Source organism: Lactuca virosa, chromosome 8 (assembly GCF_052849685.1).
Source record: "Lactuca virosa cultivar CGN04683 chromosome 8, Lactuca_virosa_CGN04683_v6, whole genome shotgun sequence".
NCBI classification, from domain to species: Eukaryota; Viridiplantae; Streptophyta; class Magnoliopsida; order Asterales; family Asteraceae; genus Lactuca; species Lactuca virosa.
In genome coordinates, this window is record NC_136433.1 from 316137018 (window position 1) to 316164435 (window position 27418).

Below are 27418 nucleotides of genomic sequence, written 5' to 3' on the forward strand. Positions count from 1 at the left end.
AATTCCATAGTTTTCAGAACAATACACGAATCGAGTACTTAACACACATGCAAACTATAATAGGTATAGTTTGGGATGTCAATATACAGTTTTGGCATCTCAGGATTTTACATTAACAATCATATAAACTATGACAGATATAGTTTATGGTATACATTACTACTTTCTGAATACAAGAGTACCATACTAAATAATTATTTAAGTATAATTATTATTACTCTGTAAAGAATACATACGATTTCAAGTACAAGAGAATGATACAAAATTACACGTAAACTAGTTAATACATGGTTGTGAGACATCACTTCAATTGTACCCTTCGGGTGCGGGCTAAATCCTATCATTAGTGTAACCAGAGTCTCCTGGAGGGAGAGCATGAGATTTGTGAATATATCTATTCGGGACTGACAATCCCACACCTAAACTGCTAGCTACAGTTAGGCAGGCATGCCTGGGGTGACAAATATCATACCGTCTGACGCCTGAAGAACGTCGCAGAGGTCATCAGTCATATCAAGCATGGTTATACGACCCACATTAGTATAAACTAACCTTTGTTTACGGGATTTCATTCTTCATTAGTTTTATTTTAGTTAATAGAACTACTACACATTATACTGGAGGATTTTAGGGGATAAAATACATTGTTTTATTTTAAGTAATGAAACTACTATACATACTCGTGGTAACCAGGGTTTTCAAACAGAATATTCCATACATACTGGTGATAACCAGGGTTTTCATACAAAGGGCTTTCATTCAACACAACATTATACAATACATCCGGCGGTAACCAGGAATACGAACTAATACTTTATGGATCACTGTAACGAACACATATGTTAGAAAATATTGGATTTTCTTGGAAACATACAAACATTTTCACTGATTCATTAATAGGTTTTAATTACAAAAACATGCTTATGAACTCACCAGCTTTAATGTTGATACTCTTTTCAAAACCGCTTGTATTCTCAAAAAATCAGTAGACAGGTACTCCCGCAGCTTTTGAGAAGACGGAGCGTATAGAGTTACGTCTTTTATATTTTTGCTATACTTTTGATGTATACAAACTATGTATCAAACAGATGTAAATATTTTACTTATTCAATATAATGGTTGTGTTTACTTTGATTACTATGATGCAATTGTTGTGATACTATACATGACGTCCTCCACCCCCGAACGTTTCCGTCGTTTCGGTTTGGGGGTGCGACACATGTCACCACCACACACACACACTCTCTCTCTCTCTCTCTCTCTCTCTCTCTCTTCCATTCAGAAGACATCACTGCACCCATTTACTTCGCGACTGATTGGGTTCTTCTTCATCTGATTGCACACAGAATTCTATTCCTTCTTCTATGTCGGTTGGATGCTTGTATGAAATAACCTTCTAACGTCAGGGTTGGAGAGGGGCGAAAAATAGATACCCGGCGACGACGTCTCGTCCCACCCATATCAGGCATATGTTGAGAGGATTAGGTCTTACTGGTGTTCCGATTCCGATAATCGAAATGGATCACACAGTGTCGATGGTCGTGCGATTAACCACTTTGACCAGCAGTGAGAGCGTAGTAGACGGAGGGTATTCAAAAGATTCTAGTGAAAATGAATATATCCATTTTTTTATATATCATACATAGTTGACATACATCATACTATTGGTATATAGTAGACTCTAATTAGAAGTTGGATTCAGGAAAGGAAGAACTAGAAGGTAATGTTCCTTGCTCTTTCATGTTTCAACTTTCTCCCTTTATTCAGTCTCGATTTTGACTTTATTGATGATATAACTTTTTTGATTAATAGGAGTGAAGTGAATTTCCAGATGGAGTATCATCACAGAGTATATAATTGAAATATAACATCATCATCATCACACATGTAATATAACAACATTCATTGTTTACATCGAGTATTGTATTTGAATATTACATGTCAAAATAGTTAGAGTATGATGAAACAAAATATAACAAAATATCCATTAGTTTGTTCCGCTCAACCTGCTTCAACGGTTTCCTGAGAATACAAGTTAATTTAAAAAGGTCAACATAAAAATGTTGGTGAGTTCATAAGCATGTTTGTGAAAATGATTTGTATAACTTTGTAATCAACAGAAAATCCTATATTTTCTGAAAACAGTTCAGTAAGTTTGTGTCCGATCTTGTATTAATGCATGTGTGTTAATGTTTATTAGGATGTATAAAGATAATGCGGAAAATGTAAAGAGAATGTCCCAAGACAACCCTATGTTGTCTATAAAAGAGAATGCTAACATACCAACCCCCGAGGTTGAGTACCAGTGCGAGTATGTTCCTGAGTAATCCAAAGAGAAAAGAGAATGGTCTCCAGTAAATTTTAATGTTAATTCTTCTAAGTGAGTCGTTATAACCATACTAAGTAATGACAATTTCGCCTGTCTTGGCGTTGTTGGACGCCAACGGAAAATAGAATAAGGTCTTCGTCACCCTAGACTAATTTAGTCTAACTGTAGCGAACAGCTCAGGTGTGGGGTGTCATCCCCGTATAGATCTATACACAATTCCCCGCTCAACCTCCAAGCGACTCTGGTCATAACTACAGGCTACTATCGTACACTCAATTGGTGTCAAACGACACGTCTCACTAGATCCTTAATCGAATTTACACGAAGAAAAACATATAAAACTCATTCCAGGCCTAATGAACTATGTAAGTGAACCACTAAGGCATCGCTAAACATGTAAGTTATTTCAAGGCCCAATAGGAATGAGATTATATAACATGAGTCCAAAATATATATGTAAAAGGACAACTAAGGCCCATTTCACATGTAAGGTATTTACAAGCCCAAATAGCACGCAAATAGTATCCAAGATCCGTCGCGCATGTTAATGGGTCAATGAGGACCAATAAACATATAAATAGTATTCAGGACCTATCAAACATATTAATGGGTCACTAAGGCCCAATAAACATGAAAATGACCTATTAGCCCGTTTGTTATTATATTGTTAGTTTTAGCTCAGTTATTTAATAAAATGATATAAAAGGCCCACTTTTTGTAAAAATAACACTCTTGGCCCATTAAGCCAAAAATTTACACTTAAGGCCCAATATTAGTAAAAATAACATTGTGGGGCCTTTTAAAGGCCAAGTCTTGCATCCAACACAAGTTTAAACACTTTTAGTAAGTTAAAAACAATTTTTCTGGTTTTTGACTTTTCTGACCCGGTTGTTGGAAAATTTGTAGAAAAATCATCGTAAGTCAGAATTTAGATCCGTAAACTCTGGAAGTTTGGAAATTTTGTCTACTTTGTTCACAATTTTTCTCAAAATTTTTAATGGCCTCAAACCAGTGTGAAATTGATCACCTTCACAGACTGGTCCGAGATTATTTCAAATATGATAGGCAGTTTTGTAAAATTCGCCAAAAATTGTAGAAAATCGTATGAAAACGTGAGAGTAGTAATTTTAAAGGTATAAACCTGAAATTTTTTCATGTAAAACAGTTTTGAAAAATATTTCCATTAAGGTGGTCAAAACAGTCCAAGATTAGACCAAAACTTTTCTGTCAAAGGCTGATTTTTGAGTTTAAGTTATCCATGTTTGAACACAACACTTATTTTTGCTATTTTAAGTGTATAAATCCCATATCTACAAGTTTACATGTAATATATGTGATAACACATACTTTTCTCAAGGTTTTTATGAAGATCCAAGTGCTAAACTTCAAGTTCAAGTAAAACTCCAAAAGTAAAACACATATCACAACATATATCATGAAAACACACAAAATCATGCATACACACATAGATCTACACAACACAACTTGTATTCTCCCCCAAAACACTATGAAAATAAAAAAGAAGGGGGTATGAACTCACTTTGAGGTGTGGAATCGGTTTTGATGAAGAGATGAGAGGAAGTGATGTTGTTTTTCGGCCTAGCTTGCTTCTTGAGGAGATCTTTGAAGATGATATGATTCTAGGGGCATGAACAAGAGATTGATGGTGTTTGATGAAAGATCTTAGCATAAATATGAAGTTTAACATCTTAATAATGAAGTAATTTACCAAGGGGATGAAGTTTGTTGATAACTTGTTGAATTACCCACCCCACCTAATGGTTTTCTTGAAGGAATGTAGGGGAGTTTCTTGAAGATTTAGAGTGGTGTTTTAGTGTAACACCGGCAAAACTTAGGTCAAACATAAATTGTTCAATAACCTTAATTGGGATAAATGAAGTGATAGAGATCGTAACTAGGTTTCCAAAAATATAAAGAACACTAAAATCCAAGTTATAACGAAGAAGTTATGACCGATCGAAGATACGCGACGGTATCGGTAAAACACTGTTAAGCATAAAACGAGAAATTTCAATAAAATACTTTTCCTGTCCCTGCCTGTTAAAAATATAATATTAAAAATAAAGTCAAAATTAGCCGACGAAGTCTAAACGAGAGTTGTAGAGCATAATCTCACCTACGCGTGGATATAAAGAACGTCGAAAACGGAGCTCGTATGCGAAAGATATGAATTTCTGAAGTTCAAGGCACGAACTTCGACGCTGTGTCAGAATTGTCAGAGTTCACGACGTGAACACTAAGTTCACGACGTGAACAGTCTGACTGACCATTTCAAAGCCACTTGACAGATGACGCATGCCATGAGCGAATCGGGACAAATTCACGACGTGAATTGGCAAAACTCACGACGTGAACTTCGATTTTTAGCCTATATATAGAAATTGAAGCCTTTCGAGTTTGGCTGCTCATTCCTATCCTCTCTCCCACTTCTACTCTGTGTTAAGCATCCCGAGACCACCCCGAAGCCCCGATAACAACCCTAGCACACGATGCAAGTCTCGAATTCCCGAGGATCCCGAGAAATCAGCTTTCTCCAGTCAAAGTTCTGCTCGACTTTTGTCTCACTTTCTTCAAACTACCAGGTGAGTTCATACCCCCATTTCTACGCTTTTAGCTGATTTTAAATGCTTTTGAACACTTTACGGGGGGAATACAAGTAAACACACGGTCAACCCCGTGTGAAAACATCAATCCTTTGTTATACATTTCATGTCGTTTTTATAACTATCATATGGATCATGTTAACATGCAAACATCTTACACCACTTTACCCTCTCGGGATGAAACATAACTTTAAATACTATAAGTTTTATTTATATGTTTGCATCATATCAAGGGTAACCCTTTTTACTATAACATTCGTAAACATGGAAGAACATACAAATCATTATCATGCCTTTGTTAATATCGTTTAAAATGATAATCATTTCAGAAACAAGTGTCATCTCATTTCGACGCCTGAAGAACGTCGCTACAGGCAAATTATGATAGTACGGTTATAAAAACTCACTGGATAGACAATTATTATGGTATTACGTTTTCACGGGAAAAGTAACAGATACAGTTCTTTTCACATTCAAATACAAACCTTCTTATAGTTTTGTTTTATAATAAGACTATACATTATTCTTTTGAGCATGTCATTGTTTCTTACAGGTTACGGTCTTGGACATTTGAGACTGCATTTCACTCTTAGGAAAATATAGGATTTTCCTGGTTCAAATACATACAATTATACAACAATCATCCATACTCATTTCATACACTCATAAGAAAATATCGGATTTTCTGGAAAAATAAACGTGAACTTTCGAATGGCACACATTTTCTCAAAATACTACTTATGAACTCGCCAACTTTATTGTTGACACTTTTCCTTTGAAATAACTTGTATTCTCAGGAAAACGCTAAACCGGGTAGCAACTACTTTTGAAGACTAACGTGCTGGCGTTAGTAACATATTTTTGGATCACCATATTGTATTTGATATTCAAACATGTAACACTTACAATCATGTAAACTTTTCAAATATATATGTTATGGTGGTGTGTACTTTCTTTACTATTCAATTGTTATGATACTGAATATGACGTCCTCCGCCCCCGAACGTTTCCGTCGTTCAAGTTTGGGGGTGTGACAGATTGGTATCAGAGCATTGTTTATAGTGAACTAAATATATCAAAACCATTTTTTTTTTGATATACAACTATGAACGCAACTGGGCAAAAACACTCTGAGTGAGAGATATACTTTTAAAGTGAAATTTTTATAAAGTATACATGCATACATTATATAACAGGGTCAGTATCATGATGAAAACAATATAGAAGTATTATAGATGAGTTGTGCACTACAGTTATGCCTTGAGATATGTAATCGGAACTGGGATGAATATAGCTTGATCAACTATATTTGCCCGAGAGCCGACCAGCATATGCCAGGGGATAGCTACAGTGGACAACAAGTCAAAAACATACCAAACTTACAAACCGTAGAATCACACGTAACATTTAGAATACTATAGGAGTATTTTGTAAATGCAATAGTTTAACTTCGATTTGCATCTTATATGCATTAGCTTTTAGACAATTCTCATATCTCTATTCTCGCACAGACACAATGGCTGGATTCCATCTACCAGGGAATCCCTACTACCCGAACCAAGACAGTGGAGGAGGGATAGAGAATGATCCGGAAGAAGAAGTAAAGGAAGAAATGCATGAAGACTCCGACTCAGATCCCGAAGACAATAACCTACCCTTAGTGGCTCCGATCCAAAATCCTAATCCTCGACCGGAATTTCATGGCTCGACACCTCTATGGGCAACCCCTTCCATACAATGGAGACCGAAGCTTCTACAATCTGAGTGAGGGAGGCTCAGCAGACAGAGTCCTTCCTATAATGGTTCGCCAAATTGCTCGCAATGATGAGCAAGGAAGGGCAACTATCCAACAAATCGAGGAGAATGATGCGAACTCCGGGGTCAATACAGTTCGCATCCGACAGTTAGGATTAGCTCATGGAAGAATCATAAATCAAAATGAGGCTTGGCAGAGAGAGCTAACTGCAACTCAAACTGAAGTCAGGGAACTTAGAGCACACCAGACAAGGTATGAAATGCGTATGCTCGAGATGGAGCGTCAGTTGGCAGAACCAAAGGCTCACCAGAACAGTTCTCGTCACGAGTAGAGGATACTCTACTCGCTCCTTCTTTTGGTTTGTGGAATAACCTTCATACGTACTCCAAGTAGTACTCTTTTCATGTAAATATTCCCGTCTAGCAATTACTGTTTCACTAGATCTCTAAGTTGTCAGGTTTTTCCCTGTGTGGTATATTGTAGACCTACTCCAAGGTCAAATTTTCCGAATTCTATGTAACTTCTATACCAACTATTATGACAAACTTCTTGTTTCTTCTAAAAAGATCATCATTATCAACCCATGCTTTGGGCTGTGTAAACAATTCGTGTCATAAACTGTTATAGCAACTCACTACACTGTCCCTGTCGATCTAATCTATTGTAGTTCAATGTTATTGAGCTCAACAACACTGGCGAAGTCTTGCCACCATTTCGTCTATAACCCTATAGCTGGAAATGCCTTCCCGCTATTCAAACAGAATCAATCCTTCAATAAATCCAACTTTTCTATCACCTACACCCTTTAGAAAAAGAGACAGTTACCATAGAATAACAAACCTTTACAACTTCAGCTAAGGGCAATCAAAACAATGACGGAGATTAAATATGCCTGAGGAAAAGCAAGGACGGCATGTATATAGATACCAGGCTATAACAAATAAGTACCACCGAGGATAGGACAAAGAACAGAGGAAACCACTCGTGAAGCATGCGAGGTGGTAGAGAACCTGATACGTCAGACTAATAAGTAATAATTATTATTATCTAATGAGTTGGTAATTATATTACTCGCACTATGAGATAGGTACATCACATCCTTCTTCATAACTCGAGATAGTAAGAAAGATACCCTCTCCCAAAACCCATGAAACTAGATCGACTTAAGATTTCAACATCCCTACCCTAAATTGCTAAAACTAAACTTAAAATACGATACCTATTTCAACCCTCAATCACAAATACATCATAAAGAACGTAAGTCGAAACATTAGAAACTGAATAAAAAAATAAGGAAATTATACTTATAGAATCCAACTAACAACGATCATAGTTATCTAACCAACTCGTTTCGCATCATGTAACAGAATCATGTCTTCACATGGAAATAACCGACCAACCAACGAAACACCACTCCTGCATATTGACTCAGCTACTTTTCAAGCTGCGGTCACAGCCGTCGTGACAGTCATCATGGCACATCTCAACGCAAGAAACACTAGTAAAACTGGGAAGGATGTCAAAAATTCAAATGTTTGTGACAACCAAGGAAATCAACGAATGTCTACCCACAAGGATACTCCAAACCACAAACCTAGTAACACGAAACGAAGGTTCGGGAATGAAAAAGGGGGCAGTTCAAAACAAGGGTCTACCAAAAGACAACAGATAGTGACAGCTCACGTTGTTACTGTTCCTACCACCCCCACACCCACAAGGCCGTACAACGGCAACCAGCCTAAGTGCAATCGATGCAACTTTCATCATCACGGACCCTGCCGTGAAATGCATTGCACTAGGTGCAACAGTAAGGGACACACCGTCCGCTACTGCAGGGAACCAACCCAACAAACCGCTCCAGCCGCGAATGCCGGGGAAGGCCGCACCTGCTTCAAGTGCGGAGCTACAGGACACTTCCGAAGGGACTGCCCGAAGCAAACAACAGGAATGCTGGCGGAAGAGGCCGAGTATTCACAATGGGCCAAGAGGAAGCCGTTGCAGATCCCACTGTTGTTACGGGTACGTTTCTCCTCGATAGTGGAGCGGAGAGGAGTTTCGTGAGCCATAGTTTTAAAAATCTACTCAAACAAACACCCCAATCATTAAGCAAAACCTTCATAGTAGTAATAACAAAGATAGACTAAAAGCACTGAAAACACATATGTAGAATGCACTATCCCACTAACGAACACTTTTACTGATCGACTTCACTATAGATACGATAAGAAGTTCCCAAATAGCTACTAGAAATGGATTGGCTTGGTCTTCACCATACCAATTGCATGTGCTATGAAAAGACCCTTTGCGTTAACCACCGACTAATGAAACTCTTCTAATGTATAACGACAAACCCGACACAACTTCCAAATCGTCTCTCATTTCAAAATCTCGTAGCACTCATGTGAGGAGTACTATCTCCTTTACAACCTACCCGAAGTATTCCCGACATACCACTTAGGAATAAGCACGCGTACAGTGAGTCAAGTTCAAACGCAGAGGCTAGGAATAAATCTGGTTAACCTATCACTACAAAGTGTGTATGCCACTTGTATACACAAGGCGATGATAGACGGACCAGGTATGAATTCAGCCATGAAATTCAAGACAAAGATGACCTGTATTACGAGTAATCAATACTAACATTTAGATGAACATAGACAGTTAAACCCAAATCCACACGACCTCTACCGATCAAAACAATAGACAAGATAATGAAGATCCGCTGGAACGCCCACGCTAAGAGTTGGATTCAGTAGAGAACAAGAAGATTCAAATGGAACAGAAGTATGCTCACATTTCCTCAACCATCGATGTCCCATTCAAATGCGAATTTCGGGACGAAATTCTCTCTAACGAGGGGATGATGTGACACCAGCAAAATTTAGGTCAAAAATAAATTATTCAATAACCTTAATTGGGATAAATGAAGTGATAGAGATCGTAACTAGGTTTCCAAAAATATAAAGAACACTAAAATCCGAATTATAATGAAAAAGTTATGGCCGATCGAAGATACGCGACGGTACCGGTAAAACACTATTAAGCATAAAACGAGAAATTTCAATAAAATACTTTTCAACCTTAGGTGTCTAAATGAAAGTCATAGATATCCCAAAACCGTAAACATACATAAAAAGAACGCCCAAATCTGACTTCATATGAGGAAGTTATGATTTTTCGAAGTTTCGGACATAACAGTAGACAGCTAAAAACTCGAAATAGAGATCGAGCGACTTTTTGCCAACATGACCTAAACGAGAATCGAATATCTCATCAATGGTATTACAACGGTAAAAAGTCTGACGAAAACGGACATCGAATGAAGAAGTTATGGATTTTTAACGGACTTTTCCTGTCCCGGCCTGTTAAAAATATAATATTAAAAATAAAGTCAAAATTAGCCGACGAAGTCTAAACGAGAGTTGTAGAGCATAATCTCACCTACGCGTGGATATAAAGAACGTCGAAAACGGAGCTCGTATGCGAAAGATATGAATTTCTGAAGTTCAAGGCACGAACTTCGACGCTGTGTCAGAATTGTCAGAGTTCACGACGTGAACACTAAGTTCACGACGTGAACAGTCTGACTGACCATTTCAGAGCCACTTGACAGATGACGCATGCCATGAGCGAATCGGGACAAATTCACGACGTGAATTGGCAAAACTCACGACGTGAACTTCGATTTTTAGCCTATATATAGAAATTGAAGCCTTCCGAGTTTGGCTGCTCATTCCTATCCTCTCTCCCACTCCTACTCTGTGTTAAGCATCCCGAGACCACCCCGAAGCCCCGATAACAACCCTAGCACACGACGCAAGTCTCGAATTCCCGAGGATCCCGAGAAATCAGCTTTCTCTGGTCGAAGTTCTGCTCGACTTTTGTCTCACTTTCTTCAAACTACCAGGTGAGTTCATACCCCCATTTCTACGCTTTTAACTGATTTTAAATGCTTTTGAACACTTTACGGGGGGAATAGAAGTAAACACACGGTCAACCCCGTGTGAAAACATCAATCCTTTGTTATACATTTCATGTCGTTTTTATAACTATCATATGGATCATGTTAACATGCAAACATCTTACACCACTTTACCCTCTCGGGATGAAACATAACTTTAAATACTATAAGTTTTATTTATATGTTTGCATCATATCAAGGGTAACCCTTTTTACTATAACATTCGTAAACATGGAAGAACATACAAATCATTATCATGCCTTTGTTAATATCGTTTAAAATGATAATCATTTCAGAAACAAGTGTCATCTCATTTCGACGCCTGAAGAACGTCGCTACAGGCAAATTATGATAGTACGGTTATAAAAACTCACTGGATAGACAATTATTATGGTATTACGTTTTCACGGGAAAAGTAACAGATACAGTTCTTTTCACATTCAAATACAAACCTTCTTATAGTTTTGTTTTATAATAAGACTATACATTATTCTATTGAGCATGTCATTGTTGCTTACAGGTTACGGTCTTGGACATTTGATACTGCATTTCACTCTTAGGAAAATATAGAATTTTCCTGGTTCAAATACATACAATTTATACAACAATCATCCATACTCATTTCATACACTCATAAGAAAATATCGGATTTTCTGGAAAAATAAACGTGAACTTTCGAATGGCACACATTTTCTCAAAATACTACTTATGAACTCGCCAACTTTATTGTTGACACCTTTTCTTTGAAAGAACTTGTATTCTCAGGAAAAAGCTAAACCAGGTAGCAACTACTTTTGAAGACTAACGCGCTGGCGTTAGTAACATATTTTTGGATCACCATATTGTATTTGATATTCAAACATGTAACACTTACAATCATGTAAACTTTTCAAATATATATGTTATGGTGGTGTGTACTTTCTTTACTATTCAATTGTTATGATACTGAATATGACGTCCTCCGCCCCCGAACGTTTCCGCCGTTCAGGTTTGGGGGTGTGACATTTAGGGTTTGGAGGTTTGAATGGGGGGGGGTGGCCGAGAATTTTAAGAAGATAGAGGAGAGAATTGGATGGTTAATACATGAAGGTCTTTAGTACTTAAGCTTAGAAGTTTGTGAACTAATTGCATGGAAACCTTTTAAATAAAAATGAGGTGTCACTCATATAGATTAGTTAAATCTTTTTTTTTAACATAAAAACCGAGAATTTAAAAGAGGGTTAAGAGAAAAAATCTTAAACATTGAGCTTGAATTTGATAGCCATTGAAAACATGTAGCCCAATAAAAATGTTCGGCCCGTTGGGCCCACCTATGCGTTTATGGCCGAAAATGACGAAAGAAATGGGTTTTGAGGCCCAATGAGGTTAAAGAAAACATTTATGTGGTTTTTGGCCCAATAAGGCTTATTAAACCATTTATGGCCCAACATGGCTCATTAGAGATAAAATGAATTATTCTAGGCCCACATGGCCCAAAATACCTTAGTTTCATGAATGTGGGTCTTATTTGGGTCCAAATAGGTTTCCTTGGCCCAAAAATGACCAAATTGAAAGTTTATTGGTCCATTAGGCCCAATAAGAGAATCCTAGTCCATATAAGATTTCTAGGGTTTTCAATCCATATGGATGTATTGTATTAGGTTTTGAACTTAAATCAAGAGTTTTGATTCAAATGGATGGTTTTGATTAAGCATAGAGTATGATTTTCACTTAGAGCACATGCCTTACAATAGATGATGTTTACATGAGAATAGAGTTTCCTAGAAAAATGCTAGTTGTGACATTTGATGATGTGGTAGTCATTGATTTTTTCACAACAATGGCGGAAGCATGCAGTAAATGAGATAAAGGTAAGAAATTTGAGATACTACTAATTTACAGGAACAATTATAGTCTAGAACAGCTAAAAGATTTAGAATTAGTTAAGTATAGTCTAATAGGAAAATTAGATGTAACCAATGCGTTTGGGATAATCAAATACAGGTGATGAATGGTCATATTTGTATCTTCAATCACTACAAGGAATGCAAATGGGGATGAACATGATCATCTCCTACAATTTGAATTCTCAAATTAGGGCAAATGGGTCTCTTGCTTTCTCCCAACACAGGATAAACCAGAGGTAGATGAGACCACAATTGGCCCAACAAAATTCAGTAGCATCTGGTCAGGTTTCTTGATGGTTTGTAAAGTATATCCGGATGTCAAGTCGCAAGTGATGTTTCCTTAAAAGAAAATACTATAAATTAGTGCCTATTATTTCTTTCTATAAGATTTAGTATGATAACAACTTCCTTTATACAAGAATTAAACACATGCCTGCAACTTTTGGACAATTGTGCAGTTTTGATATACCACATGGCAAGAACTAAGTTATGGATCATTTATAGTTGTTGTCATCAGATTGATTGTTTGTATTTGGGTTTACAACTCCACTTTTCATTTCCTTTTCAACAAAATATATCCTTTTATAGAATGTTTTCATTAACTACTTTTAATTCACAGTTGGAAAAGATGATTTTACACCACTAACATTCAAGAATTTGAAACTATGCCATGTCATCACATGATTATGGGAATGATGATGAAAAACAAAAGAAATTAAAAAATGATATAGTGTTTGGCTTTGGCCTACCTCTTTCCTTACATTTTTGGCCCATACAAATTGTTGTGGTTGAAATATTGTTGTTATTGATGTGTATGGTGTTAATTGTTATTAGTACATATATTGCACAGCTTGCTATTGAACGATTTGGCAATTAAGACTTGTAATATGAATTACAGATTATCATTTAATACGGGCCTACAGGGTCGACATTTATGGAGCCAAAAGATTCAGAATGATTGTTAATCATAATAATCTCATGAGGTGATATCCATTTACGATTTTATAAAGAAATATTAGTGTACTCCTTTTTAACATAGTGTGGTACATAGTAACACTAACTAACATCAGCAACATACTTTACAAACGAATACCCTCCAACCCCCGCAACTCGGGGGAGTCTTTTCTAGTTGGGTATAAATAGGAAGTACAATGATATAATTATAAAAATGTCAAGTTTCCTTTTTGTTTTTGTTACGCGTTTGGTCCCTGTTTTACCTAAAAAGACTATTAGTTAAATTGGAAAAAATGGTGGGGTAGGTAAAGGAAGGTGAGGGGGTAGGGTTAGGGGTGTATTTATTTAAATAAATCAAAAAATCAAGGGAAAATAGTCTTTTTTAGGTAAGGCATGGACCAAGCGTGTAACAAAAACAAACAGTAAGGACCTTCCGAGTTAAAAAAATAAGTTAGGGACCAAACAAGCAAATTACCCTAAACCATAGGGACCATTCGTGTAATTTACTCTTTTTTCAACTTCACCAAAATAGCATCAAAACTCATAAAAACATCAAAACTCAAAAAACAACACCAATATTAAGCAAAACAACATCAAATCTAATAAATGTGTTCCATTGTTGCTCTCAAACTAGTTCATCTCTGTTCTGATCTACATCTCTATTGACAACATCATACAAGATGTATACCTGACCAGTAATAATCTCCTTGTAATCTGTTTATCAAAATCAGTTGTTTTCCAATATTCATCCTCACTTGGAAGAATGAAGTGGGCTAACTTGTTTATAAGGAAGAATGTATACCAGATGTTTGATTTTGAATAAAGACTCAAACTATTGACATTCCATACTAGGTTAATTATATTCCCTCAATTGAGTTATAGTCCACGTTCTAAAAATTAATTGAATATTTGCATAGGATACATATGATTTATGAGTAGTAAAACAGAAGTATACATAATCTACAAACAAGTTCCCATTAAAATACAGTCAAACTGAATTTATCAGAATTTCAAAATAAACAATCTAGGGCTTCAATGTCTTGATCAGTGGGCTATTGTTAAATGTATGATTACAAGGGAAAAAAAACGTTACCTGCAGAAGATGCCGGAGGCGAAGGCGGAACAGGTGAAGCAGTCGGAGTCGAAGGCGGAGGCGAAGACGGCAGTGGCGACGACGTTACAGACCGAACAAACGCAGAAATAATCGGAGCTGCAGGAGAAAGGGGTTGAAGAGAACCAGCATCGATGAGGGGGGCGAAGGGCTTCGCTACCAGCGGCGATGGCGATGACGGCGTCTTTGGCGGAAGCGATGTCCGGATGGGACGGCAGAGAGTTGTAATTGGAGTTTCAATGGGAGGGAGCAACAGGAGCGACGTTTGTGAAGAAGAAAGAGTAGAGGAAGGAGATGGAGTATTTGGGCAAAAAGGGAACGTGCGTTCTATTTATTTTTTCAAACATGCTTTTACATCTAAAAGATTAAGAGGCATCTTTTTAATTAAGAGGCATAAATTCATATGCAACCAAACAGTCTACATGTGACAAATCAAGAAGTTGCCTCTTAATTTTTTAATTAAGAGGCTACCAAACATGGCTTAACTCAACCAATTAAAGTAAATTACTATTTCACACATTGCCTTGAGTTTGGCCTTCAACTTCCGATTCCAGCACCAAAAAAACAAGAACCGCATGGCAGATACCCACAGGAACAAAAAACTGTTTTTCAGGATTCCGGTGGACCGAGAACCAAACCACATTGTAATCGGTTCCAACGATTATTTTGCTCTTCCCCAATTTGTATAGCAAACTCATCAGAAAAACATTCAAACATCAACATTGTTCACTCTCTTATAGAAAACTAGAAACCAAAATACTTTTCTTTCAGCACTTCAAAAAAGGAAAAACACACAACACACAAAAAAAAAAATGTCTATTTCTTCAAGAAACCCTCAATCTCAACATAGCCGCAGCATAGGGGTTACAATTCCAGTGTGGATCCGCCTTGCAGACACCAAGTAACTAGTATATACTCTTGGGGCAGAACGATGAATAACCCTTTTGCAGAATGAGTTGTTGAAGAAATGTGGAATAACAAACGAAAGTAAAACTACATATACAGTAAGATTAAGAAGAGGGACTACTTATGTCATTTCTCTATAAAGGGAGGGTATATATGTATGTAATTTCCGGCACCCAGGGAGTTGTATTTACATCTACAGACAGACAGAGAGAGTTAGGGAGTTTCCTTTACTTTTTTTTCTTGTCCTCTTTAAGTTTTTCAAGTACAACTGGAGCTGCTGGAATGCTAAACCACCACTCCCTGAATCTGCGTTCCAACCGTTCGGTGCTTGAACTCCTGAGAGGGGAGTACTTTGTGAATTCCTCCAACACAACAAGTAGAATCACAAATTGCATCGGTACAAAAGCCAAAACAATCGCCATCATCACAAGTGCAATTGCAAATCGATCACTTGCCTGAAAACAACACCCCACATTCATCAAATTAACCTACAATTATAAACAATCATATTTCTAATTTAGATTTTAGAATACAATTACAACTACTTACTTTATAATTTAGAATACATATCTTAATCACTTGCATTTTTATAAAATATTACACCGACACCGGATAGATTTTTCAAGGTCTAGGAAGAAATCAAACTAGAATATTCTAACAAACAAATCATCAAAAGTACATTGCTATTTTTTGCATCAAGGGTGGAAACTTTTTTGTTACTAAATGCAATTAAATTAGCCAGGTAATACTTAAGCCTAAGTAAGAAAAGAATTTAAAGTCTAATTCCATAATAAGAAAAAACACTAACATAGTATGCTTTAACAAAAAAAAAAAAAAAAAAAAAAAAAACTAAAGTGCGTTGCTGTTTGTTGTATTAGGTTGTGTTTGGGGCGCTTATACCATATGTTTTGAGCCCTTGCAATGTAGTGTTTGGTGAGACAACTAAAGTAGCTTTTTTTAAAAACATATCTTTGAGATAGCTTATTAATAAACCCCGAAAAAAAAGAAAAAAAAAACCTATTTGTTACTAATCAGATTCGAGAAATTCATAATAACATTTCAAATATGAAATGGAATACAAGAAACTTGTTTTAAACCTAAAATTGATTGGAAAACTCTTGGTTACTAATAGGTTTAATATGATGAAATTTGTAATTTATTTTTAATAATGTTATAACGTTAGTTTTTAATATATTATTAAATACCCTTTGATGTAATTTTACAGTTTCCATCTAGCTTATCAGTTAGTTTTTACCAAGCACTATCAACTACCAGCTAGTCTGCCAAACACAGCCTTAGCCCTTGGTTGAGGAGTAGAAGAAATCATATGATATAATCGAGTTTGAGGTTATTACTTTATAGTTTATAGAGATTTGATTTGAAGTGTTAAAATAAAATAAAAGAGGAAAAGATGATGAAAAAAGGCAAAGGCAAAGGCACCTGTGGGAATATGGAGAGCAATAGACCGCGTAGTTTAAGAAGAAGAACGTTTCCGTCTTGGATTAACTCCTCAGCCTGAGAAATTGCATTTTGGACCGCCAAAAGCTGCTCCATTGTGTTCATAGGCGGCGGTGCTATCACCTTGAATTCATCCACCGGCCGCCCTCGGCTTGAATACCGTGTAATCATAATAAACAGTGCAACAAACAAAAGCAGCATCGCGAAAACATAACAAAACCATCCCCTGCCAAAATATACATCAACTGTCTCTGTCTGTGTCTGTTTTCTTTTTTTTTTCACTTAATTAATGTGGAAAGTGAGAATTTGGTGCCTTCATATATTCAGACATCATCCTTTCTCTGTTCCAACAAATAAACAGCCAAATTTTTTTATTTATGGTCATTTCTCATTCACATGTGTCCAAACTGGTAACCGTCTTTATTTATACAGCACTTATTTTTTAAACATAAGCCCTTTATCCATACATATAAAGACAGCACTTGAAACAGGTCCTCGGCGTTGTTTGGATAAAGTGGTATCTGGATATATGATGTTTAAAGCATTCTTGAGAAAATGAAAGCACAGTTGCAAAATGGAAGGGAAAATAAATGAGTGCAAATTTGTAAAAACTTACAACTTCTTTTCTTTGACTTCCTCTATTAAGTGAGGAAAAAAGAATCCCTCATACACTCATTAAGTTGACTATTAAACAAAATTGTGTTCAACTTCTCTTTCATAGTTGTTCAACTCAATCTGCCAATAGCGATTTTCTTAATTTTATATGAATGTGACTAGTAATACTCCATCCATTTGCTGTCTTATGGTAATCACCACATGATGCATGCAACCGCAAGAATTGAAATTAAAAGCTAACCTACACCTACCTGTAAAGGACGTATGTTAATACCAAACAGAACTGAAGAGACTTCACAGGATCTTCCCAGTAATATAGCTTCACAAGATGATTCCCAAGTTCAGTAACTGGAAACAGCAACTCCTGCAAGTATAAATAAATAAATAATGAGTTTTCACTTTTCACTATCAATCTCTCATTAATTATTTGTAAAAGCCCTCCTCGTATTCATCACTGAAAATAAAGCTTCTCCAGTCCCATCCACTCGCAGTCTCGGTGATTGTTACACACAAACAAATAATAATAATAATAATAATAATAGGTATTTCAGATGAGAAGGGCATTGGACAAAATAAATTGCAAAAGTTTGTTTGCATTGCAGTACAGACTACAGAGGAAGGAGCAACAATCAGAATTGTAAAAAACATAAACATACCTTCATGACAGCCAAGTTAGTGTCAAGCCCCTCAACTTTAACTCCATCAACTGTAGCTTGTGCATTTGCAACCATCTTATAAGTGCTTCTGGATTCTTTCACCGCTTTCTCTAACGGAGTTAACTCCCCAACACAAACATCACCAACCGTAATCCCCCCGGCGGCCTCATTAACAACATTGCAACTCGTCCCAAACACAAACCCTAAGCTAGAAGCCATAGTGCTAGCCGATATAGAATACATTCCCTTTACATCATCTCGACAAATTGACATGTCAGCAATTGTTTCCAGTATCCGATCGCCACCTGGAAGTTGATCACAGACATTGAACATAAGACCGGCCTCGAAGGACAATGGGATTGAGGAGGAGGAGCTGCTCATGTCTTTTAGGGCTTGAACTCGTAGGATTCCAAAAACCGTTTTTAGAAGGGTTTCGTCTTTTTCAATTCCAGTTATCTGGAATTTACGTATAAATCTGTGGGCGTATAGAATTTCACGGATAATAGCCAGCCAGTAGTCACGCCGAGTGTGTCCCTTGAGCTCCGGAAGCTCCATAACAATTGCCTCTGATCTACATTGGAATCCTCACCTCACCTCAATCAGTTCCAAATACGGCAACCTACTTTTGTTTCTTTTCTTCGCAACATTGCAGTTTAAATGTTTTCTAACTAACCCGTTACTTACTTGCATTTTACAAAAATATATATAGCATTGCACTTTCAATCTTTTTCTAATTAGGACCTTGTTATACTTTGAAAATCTTACCAATTATACCACTGAAAATTGCTTTGTATTTGGATGACATTGTTATACTTATAACTACCTAAATTTTTAAAGGAAAAATGAAAGTAGAATGCTATAATAAACAAATTAATCAAAGTACATTATAGTCACATAAATTTTATTCATCATTCAAAATAATAATTCTAAAATAAATAAATTAAATTGGATAGTAAGATATAATGAAAAACTATAATAAAAAAATATTTTTTACTTAATTTTGGTCCTTTTGGAGAAAGAAACAGCAATTATAGTTTAAAAGGTTCTTAAAAACCTTAGTGTTATATAAACAAAAGAAAATTTTAATATTGTAATTTAACATTATATTCCATAACCAAACACTAGCTAGAGCCTAGAGTATTAAAAAAACATAAGCATAAGAAGTAAGAAGTAAGAAGGGCTTACAAGGAAACGGATTTATACAAGAAGGCTTTATCAAAAAGGCGGGTTCCCCATGGACCGGTGAGCTCAGGCTTAACAAATTGCTTTAAATCATCAGCCAAATCATAAACTGTTGGCTTATCATAAGATACAACACGTAGAGCTTCAAAGTACATTGCATGATCTGTCAGAGTTAGCCGACCTGCCGCCACAAATACAGATTTTCAGCATTATACTACAGCACTTTAACTCCTTTTTTTATATAAAGGGGCATCGCATCTAGTTGGAAAGAACTGGAATCTGTCAAAGTGTTTGAAATGACGAAATTGGCTCAATCACCAAAACTCATGAGACCAATTTGTAAATTCAACAGTTTTGTTTTTATTTATTTCCTTTAGATTAGATACAATTTTTGCAAAGCTTTTTTTTTTTATCCTCTCTTTTTATTTATATCAGCTTCATCAAGCCCTAAGCTCCACCAGCACCAAACATTGTCCTCCGATCGAGAGAGAGAGAGAGAGAGAGAGAGAGAGAGAGAGAGAGGGAAACTTGAAGAAAAAAAGAAGCATGTCTACAGCTTCAGCGACATCAGAAGCCGCCAGCCAATGGTAGTCGGTCGGAACTTGGGTGGATCGCCAAATTCATTCCATTCCTGCTTTGTTTTGTATTTTTTTTTAATTGAGTGGGTTGAGTGGGCTCAAAAAGATAGGATTTCCGTGTGTTGTGGGTTCGGAAAGATGAAGAAAAATAAAAGAGAAAAAGTGATGTGGCAGTGGGTTCAGTGGGTTGGGAGGGAATGACTCCCACCTCCCTAATATGAATCAGTTTGAACTATTTTGATTGGTGTATTTGTGTTTGTTTGGGCCTATTCTTAATAGAATAGGATACTTATCATTTACTAGATGCAGAATGATTTGATAATTTACGGAAGACATATATTCCTTTGTTATAATTAATTTGGGTCAGGGTTATTTCTTTATTAAGTGGATATCATTACATGTTAAGTTTTTATCAGAATAAATAAAAGGTTAAGGTTAGCATTATTTTTTATTTGATGGGCTGGATTATATGTGTTCTTTACTTCTAGTGCAGTCTTTTTTACAAAAAATAATTACTTCCATGGATCAAACAGATATAATTTATATTTTGTTTAGGTCTATTCATTTATGATTGGAGGTATATATTCATCTATTAATATAACTATAAATGTAGGATTGCAACTGTTATTTATATTCAGTTCAGACATATTCATTTATGACTATAATTTCATTGAGTGTTTCCAAAAAAATTTGATTTAGTTAATGTTACTAATATTTATTTTCAATTTTTGATAACGTACAGAGAAAATCAAGATATCAAGATCCTTCTAATGCAATATTGGAGTGCAAATGTACAACCAAAAGTGGAGAAGATCACGAGTTCTTCATTTACGATTATAGATTAATAGTTAATTATTGCATTCTACTTTTTGTTAGAGTTTTATAGTGTACTCATTTACGATTATAAAAAAAAAAATACTTAATTACTACATTCTAATTTTTTTTTTCTTTTTTGTGTTATTCATTTATGAATAGAAGTATAAATTAGTTATTTAGCAACGTGTTTTATTCGGTTATGTCTATATAATTATATTGAAATTTTTATCTTTAAATTGTGTTTTATTCATTTACGATTACAGTCGTATTCATTTATGATTACAAATGTGTTCTATTCATATATGATTACAAATATTCTGATGAAAGAAAAGTCATATGAGGCTTTATGAAAGAAAAGTTGAATTTTGCAGTGAAACGAAAAGCAGGACTGAGATGGAATCCAGTAAGGAAGGGGTATTGAAATTGAACATTTAAGTAGTGAGAGATGGAAGTTACGAACCAGGCCAAGTTGAGATCCCGACATGTTGAAGAACAGGCTGAGTGGTTACCGTGCCATCCAGTTCCAGAACCCTTTCCCCTCTTCCAGATCGTTGGGATGAAAGGAGAGATGACTCTGATTGAGATTTAAGTTTTCTCACAGCCCTGTATACATATGCAACATTCATTCATGTCTTTTGACAGCCTTTGGGACTCATCACCAGGGAAATTTTCAAAAATGTTGACCAATAGGACTTGCTTGTCTGTGCAAAAGACGTCTCATATCATCATCCAAGACAGCCCTAGAAAGCTTGTTACGTAACGTAACAAACACACATGAATGAGACTGGACAAACTTTCTACTTTCTAGGGCCATCTTTGATGCCAAGGGCATTCGAGTCTTTTGCAAATATCTTTTGGGTAATTGCAATTTTTGTCCCAATTAAACGAAACACAACACAAGGCCGGTCTATCCTATTCCTGTGTATTAAAAAAAAAACAAACAAACAAACTTGAGATTTTATGGAAATGGTACCTTTCCAGTCCACTGAGGTATTTGTCAAAGGTAGAAAACAGAAGCCGGCCTCCAGTTGATGCAGTCAGAAACTCAAATATATAATCGCTGATGATCACATTGGCTATAATCGGAACTGCTGGTGCAATTCGGGAAAAGGCCTCTATCCCAACACTTGCATCCTCATCTATCTGATGCATAATAATCAATTTTACAATGTCAAAATCCATCTCCATCTCGCCTCACATCCATTCCATCACAACTTGGACTCACCGTACCTTAACTTTGAAGAAACTAAAACTTACCTAAAAATATCAAATCTCTTTCTAACTGCCGGTATTCATTCTTTTTTCTTTTTTTTTTTTTTTTGCTAGAAAAGCTTAAACTTGTAAAAAAAAAGCATCTTTTTCCGATATCATGTTTATTTTAATTTTTCTTCAGTTTTACTTATGTACAAGTAAAACATGCTTAATTAACATGTGAAACGATTATTCTGTGGGACATTAACTTTTCGCGGAAGGAATGGAAAGGACAGGGTAATGGAAATATGGAATAAGGAAGGTAACAGAATAATGAGTCATTACATTCCATGATCATGTTTAGCATGTACGAACAGAATGAGTTTATACATATAATTTTTTATATGTAAATAAAAAGTGTAGTTTTAACTCTACTTTATGCATCATTTAAACAGAATCAATGAATTTTTTATTTACGTAAACAAAAAATTAAATGCAATAAAATCTCATCATAACCAAAATAAGATTATGAAAAAAAAAAACACCATTTCGAGGTTTTCTTTTAAGAAAATAAAATAGTAAAACCATGGAATTTCAAAAGATTATTTGTGTCATCAGAAAGTACATAAATAAAAGTAAGTCAGATGATTTTCCTCTCTAGAGTCAAACCTAGCACGTTTGGTCATACCAACTAATCCCTGTTTTTCGATTGTCATTCATGTTGTTTCAAATATCTTCAAAATTTTAGATCTTCATAAGAGGTCAGAAAAGGTTCTTACTGAGGTGAACGGGAAAACATCTTCATATCCAGGCACATCCATTATAATCATTATTACTATTTCGATTATTATGATTCATCATCATCATCATCATTATTAATATCATTTATTACTATCTATGACTATAAATTATAATCACTATCATCATCATTATTATGATCATTTTTAAACTGTTTCGAATGTAATATATATATATATATATATATATACATACATCCATGGAAGGGTGGGTAGCAGCATCAGGAAGCTCCCACGCAAGCATCATATCAAATGTTAGACGTCGAAACTTCTTGTCCTCCATGTAACCGTTCATTTGTGTGGATACAGAAAGAGCCCTGAAACAAGAATATTCCAGAAAATTCCGGGCATACCATGATGGATCTTTTATAGCATCAGGAGCCTCCCCATTAAAGTTTTCTTGAAGCTGACCCGTTGGAATCTCCAGGATTCTGCAGTAATCAGGTATGTATAAACCACATATTATGATTATCCAAACTAAATGTTGTTTTTTTATTACATAATGCAAAAAGAAGGACTTAATATCAAAAACCATGGAAAGGAGGCTTTCCCATTAAGTCCTAACCAATTAACAAATTTGGCCTCATTTACTTTTTCCTTCCACTTCCCCAGTTTTTTGTTTTTGTTTTTTAATTTATCTAAAGAGTGCCTTATCATGGGAAAGGAAAAGAAATATGGCCAGCAAAATGGAGATGGAAATAAAAACTGTATATCCAAAGAGCACGTACTTTCAAATTTCCATAAGCTATATATGAGTGTTTCCTTTTGACTTAATGCGGAAACAACGAGCAAATAGAAAAAGTCAGGGAAATGAGGCTTTCCATTAAGCCTTAACAATTTACAAATGTTCGCAAAATGGAGATAGAAATAGTAAGTCTACTGCAAAAGAGATTTTAGTTATAGAGGGGTATTTCTCTTTGACTTAATAAAGACTGTGAGGAAAGGAAGCCTAATAAGTTTTTATAAATATTTTTTCCATACATTTCCCCAAGTTTGCCACGGTTTTCTCATATGTTTCTATTAAACATCATTATCTAATGGGAATGAAAAAGAAACAGGAAATGAAGGTAGAAATAGGATTACAAATGAGAACTTACTTTGAACATCGACGAACAACTATATTTGCCACGGGGGACAGCTCATGTATCCAGTTTCTGTCAGAAGATGGAGACAGTTTCATCTCTTCAAACTCTTCATGAAATGGACTTCGGTTTTTCAACAACCACTTAAACGATCCATCTTTCACAAAACCCTCGATCATATTTCTAGTTTTGCTCGCTGAAGTCATCTTCTAAATACCAACTTAAAATTAAATCATATCAAAGTTTCCAACCACCTATCAAACCAAAACTTTAGCTAATTAAAACATTAAAGAAACTACAAAACAAAAAGACACTTTTTTTCATCACCCAATAAGCAGATAAAGCAATTCTGCTTTTGATCAAACTACAACCTAAAGTCGATAAGGATCAACAAGAAACCATGATTCTTTAATTTGAAATATATCTCTCAAGTATGGAACATGTTGCATTCAACAGGTATTTTGTTTGATATTTTGTACATATATTTTCAGGTGGACATATTGGTATATCTTATGTTGTTGATATATACGTCATGCCATATTTTGTTAAAATTGCTATCTTCCTAAACACTTACCACATTAGTGATGAATTATAAATCTGTATAAACCGGCAACTAGAGTACTAGCCTACTAGTAAGCTCAATTTCTGAAAGGAGTAGTTCCCCAATCTTCTCCTTATAGTTGATTTCATTTCTTGGAATAACATGTTACCATTCAACTAAAAAAATTCGATTTCAGTTATTGCAATAACATATTACCATTCAACTCAAAAATAAACTAATACCCGGATAAACTGGAACCAATTTTAACCAATTTTAACCAATTTGAAGCAACCAATGACAGTAGACTATATATGGATATGATGTATGATTTGGGGGTTTTGATATAAATTCAGAAGTTGTTTATGTACTGTTTTGATTTTTCACTGCAGTAGGTTTGAAATTTATAGCAATATCGCTTGATATGATTTACCAATCAAACATTGCCCATCGTTTAGTATTGCATCCAAATTCAACCAGTGAAGGGTCAACTCAATGCACCATCTTGAATTAAAACCCTCAAAGTTCCTTTATATATGATTCTGTTTCGAACATGACAACTACATTCAATTCAATTATAGAGTACATATAGATCCTCATATAATATCAATTGCAAAAATACCCTCAAAAGTCCTTTTCCACTTCCGTATACCAACACGAGTCAGATCAAATTAAATCACACATGTGAAGCAGTTAAATTTATAATTTATTGCTAAAACTTACGACTGTTAACTAAGGAGCAGAATTTTGTAACTGCAAATTGAGTTGAAAGAATGACAGAGCAGATAGTTTATGAATCAAAATTGTGTTTACAACCCACAGAAGCAGTGTAAGATGAAGAAATCAGAATCAAATTGTACCTAAGTTGTTAAGCAGTGAACCACTAACCGGACAACCCGCCTGAAGGGGCTACCAACGCCGTGAGATGAGAGAATCGACAGATGACGTGATTCCGGGAACAGCGTGATTTGGGGAGCGACTGGACCGAAAGATCAGGGGGAGTTGTTTCACCTTTTTTTATATAGAGATTTATAGTAACTGGCAAATGTGGTCCCTAGGGTATATGTTTTTACGGTTTAGGTCAAAAAAATAACTTTGTTTTTAATTTTGATACATGTAGTAGGGTTTCACATCGTTTTTGGTAATAAAAAAATGATAATAATAAAAATAACTAGATGAAGATCACCCGTGCCATTGTCGCGAGTTTGAATAGTCAGAAAGAGTCGTTATTAAAAAGAAGCTACAATACTTCATAAGTAAATATATAAACAGCACATATAACCAAAATTAAATTTTGATTAAGTTGATAATACCATTATTTCCTTTCTCAACATCTTCAACGCTTCATCTTCAACCTTCTATAGATCAACAATGTTGTCCAATTAACTTGCAATCGATGGGAACAAAAAATCAAACTCATTAGCAGAAAAAATAACAAATGAATTTTCTAAAAGATGTACATACAATACCTTAATAGTGAAAAATTGAAAATACAATGTATTGATTAAAAAAATCAAAATGATTGTACATACAATATTTGTTGTAATATTAAATTTTTACCCTTTTAAAGATTTTAAAACATATTTCTTTTTTAGGAAAGTTGCTACAATAATATAAGCTTTTTTTCCGAAAACCACTAAAACATACAATCTATTTTTTTTTAATGAAATCAATTTGATACATTTTTCACCGAAGTCATAATCTTAAGGACACCTATAGAAATTAAACAAAATAGTAATGTAAGTTCATTATTTAGTTTCACTTACAAGCTAAGAGGCATTGATAGAATGCAAGGTTTTAGGGTTTGGAATTTTGCAATAATCACTATCTTATTTTTATTATTTAGTTACTTTTTTATATTTAAATGTTTTTAATGTACCTTAGCAGGTTGTCTTTTTGCTATAAGCCAAATATTTGAACGCAAACGTTTTTGAGGTCGACTTGGTAGTAAATTTTTCGCTTATTCAAGGAAAATATCATCTAAAGAACCAAGGGTAGAATTGCCGATGCCATTGATTTCTATCAACAAACATAAACAACATAACATCAATTTAAATAAAGAATGATAGAATTACCTATTCTTTATAAGTTTTTTTTAAAAGATCAATTTATTTATATAGGTTCACTAAATCTTTACAAAAGCAAATCTCGGAAATTATTATGAGTTTATTGATCCAATACACAAAAATGGTAATTAGATAGCTAAATATGACATTCCTTATAGCTTAGAAATGAAAATTGAAAAATAAAACAGGGAAATCTACTCTAATAAATGAAGGTTTTTTGCCACATGTCCTCTTCTCCTTCATTTGGACACATGACATTTTCTAGAATTTTTAGATTTTCTATTTTCCACTTGTCATTTTATTGTATTTTTCATTTTATTAAATTAAAATTCCACATTTAATATGTAAGGTAATATATATGTAAGGTATTTATTAGAAAGGGTTTATATATGTAATGTATTCAATACATTAAGTCTCATTAATTTTAATAATTCAAAAAAAATTTCATTTTTCTTATAAATTCAAACTTTTCAAATTGTTAAAATTTCATATTTAATTTTTTTTTAATTAAACTCATGTAATACATGGGTCTCACACCTAGTATGGTATTCAATCACATATTCTATTCCATCAAAGCAAAACAGACAGACAAATATGACATTATTTATGGCTTAGAAATGAAAATTAACAAATGAAACGGGAAAATACATGGGTCTCACATATTCTATTCCATCAAAGCAAAACAGACAGACAAATATGACATTATTTATGGCTTAGAAATGAAAATTAACAAATGAAACGGGAAAAATGACATTTCGTAATGGAATAATAAATGCACCCTATAGCAATGAGTTTTATAAATTAAAAAGAAAGGATCTAATTTGTAGTTTACCTGCAACCACATATGCTTCTCTACTTCTTGTACCCTGTTTGGTAGTAAAATTATCAATGTAAACATAAAAAATATAAAAA

The 27418-nt window shown here is 34.9% G+C and overlaps 1 protein-coding gene across 3 annotated transcripts; it reads right to left on the bottom strand.

The window, feature by feature from the left end:
- Nucleotides 1–15333: 15333 nt before the first annotated feature.
- Nucleotides 15334–25437, bottom strand: LOC145129781 (uncharacterized). Of its 3 annotated transcripts, none has more exons than XM_079064581.1 (10): nt 25329–25437; nt 23918–24156; nt 23017–23251; nt 21806–21975; nt 21293–21435; nt 19442–19619; nt 18257–18827; nt 17852–17964; nt 16968–17211; nt 15334–15982 (listed from the first exon to the last, which is right to left on the bottom strand). In XM_079064581.1, exons 2-10 carry the CDS (start codon nt 24106–24108, stop codon nt 15755–15757), a joined length of 2073 nt encoding a protein of 690 aa, XP_078920707.1. In that variant the 5' UTR covers nt 24109–24156; nt 25329–25437; the 3' UTR covers nt 15334–15754. The 3 variants fall into 3 exon arrangements, with proteins under 3 accessions (XP_078920707.1, XP_078920708.1, XP_078920706.1); XM_079064582.1 differs by having other exon boundaries at nt 23918–24111; nt 25301–25428; XM_079064580.1 differs by having other exon boundaries at nt 25301–25428.
- Nucleotides 25438–27418: the final 1981 nt, after the last annotated feature.

What these genes read in the sequence shown, in the direction of transcription:
- LOC145129781 (XM_079064581.1), bottom strand. Translation starts at nt 24,108, where the DNA reads ATGACTTCAGCGAGCAAAACTAGAAATATGATCGAGGGTTTTGTGAAA. An exon ending in CGGGATCTCAACTTGGCCTG is followed by an intron (nt 19,620 to 21,292) that starts GTTCGTAACTTC and finishes TTGTGGCGGCAG; the next exon opens with GTCGGCTAACTCTGACAGAT. An exon ending in TTGTATAAATCCGTTTCCTT is followed by an intron (nt 18,828 to 19,441) that starts GTAAGCCCTTCT and finishes ATTCCAATGTAG; the next exon opens with ATCAGAGGCAATTGTTATGG.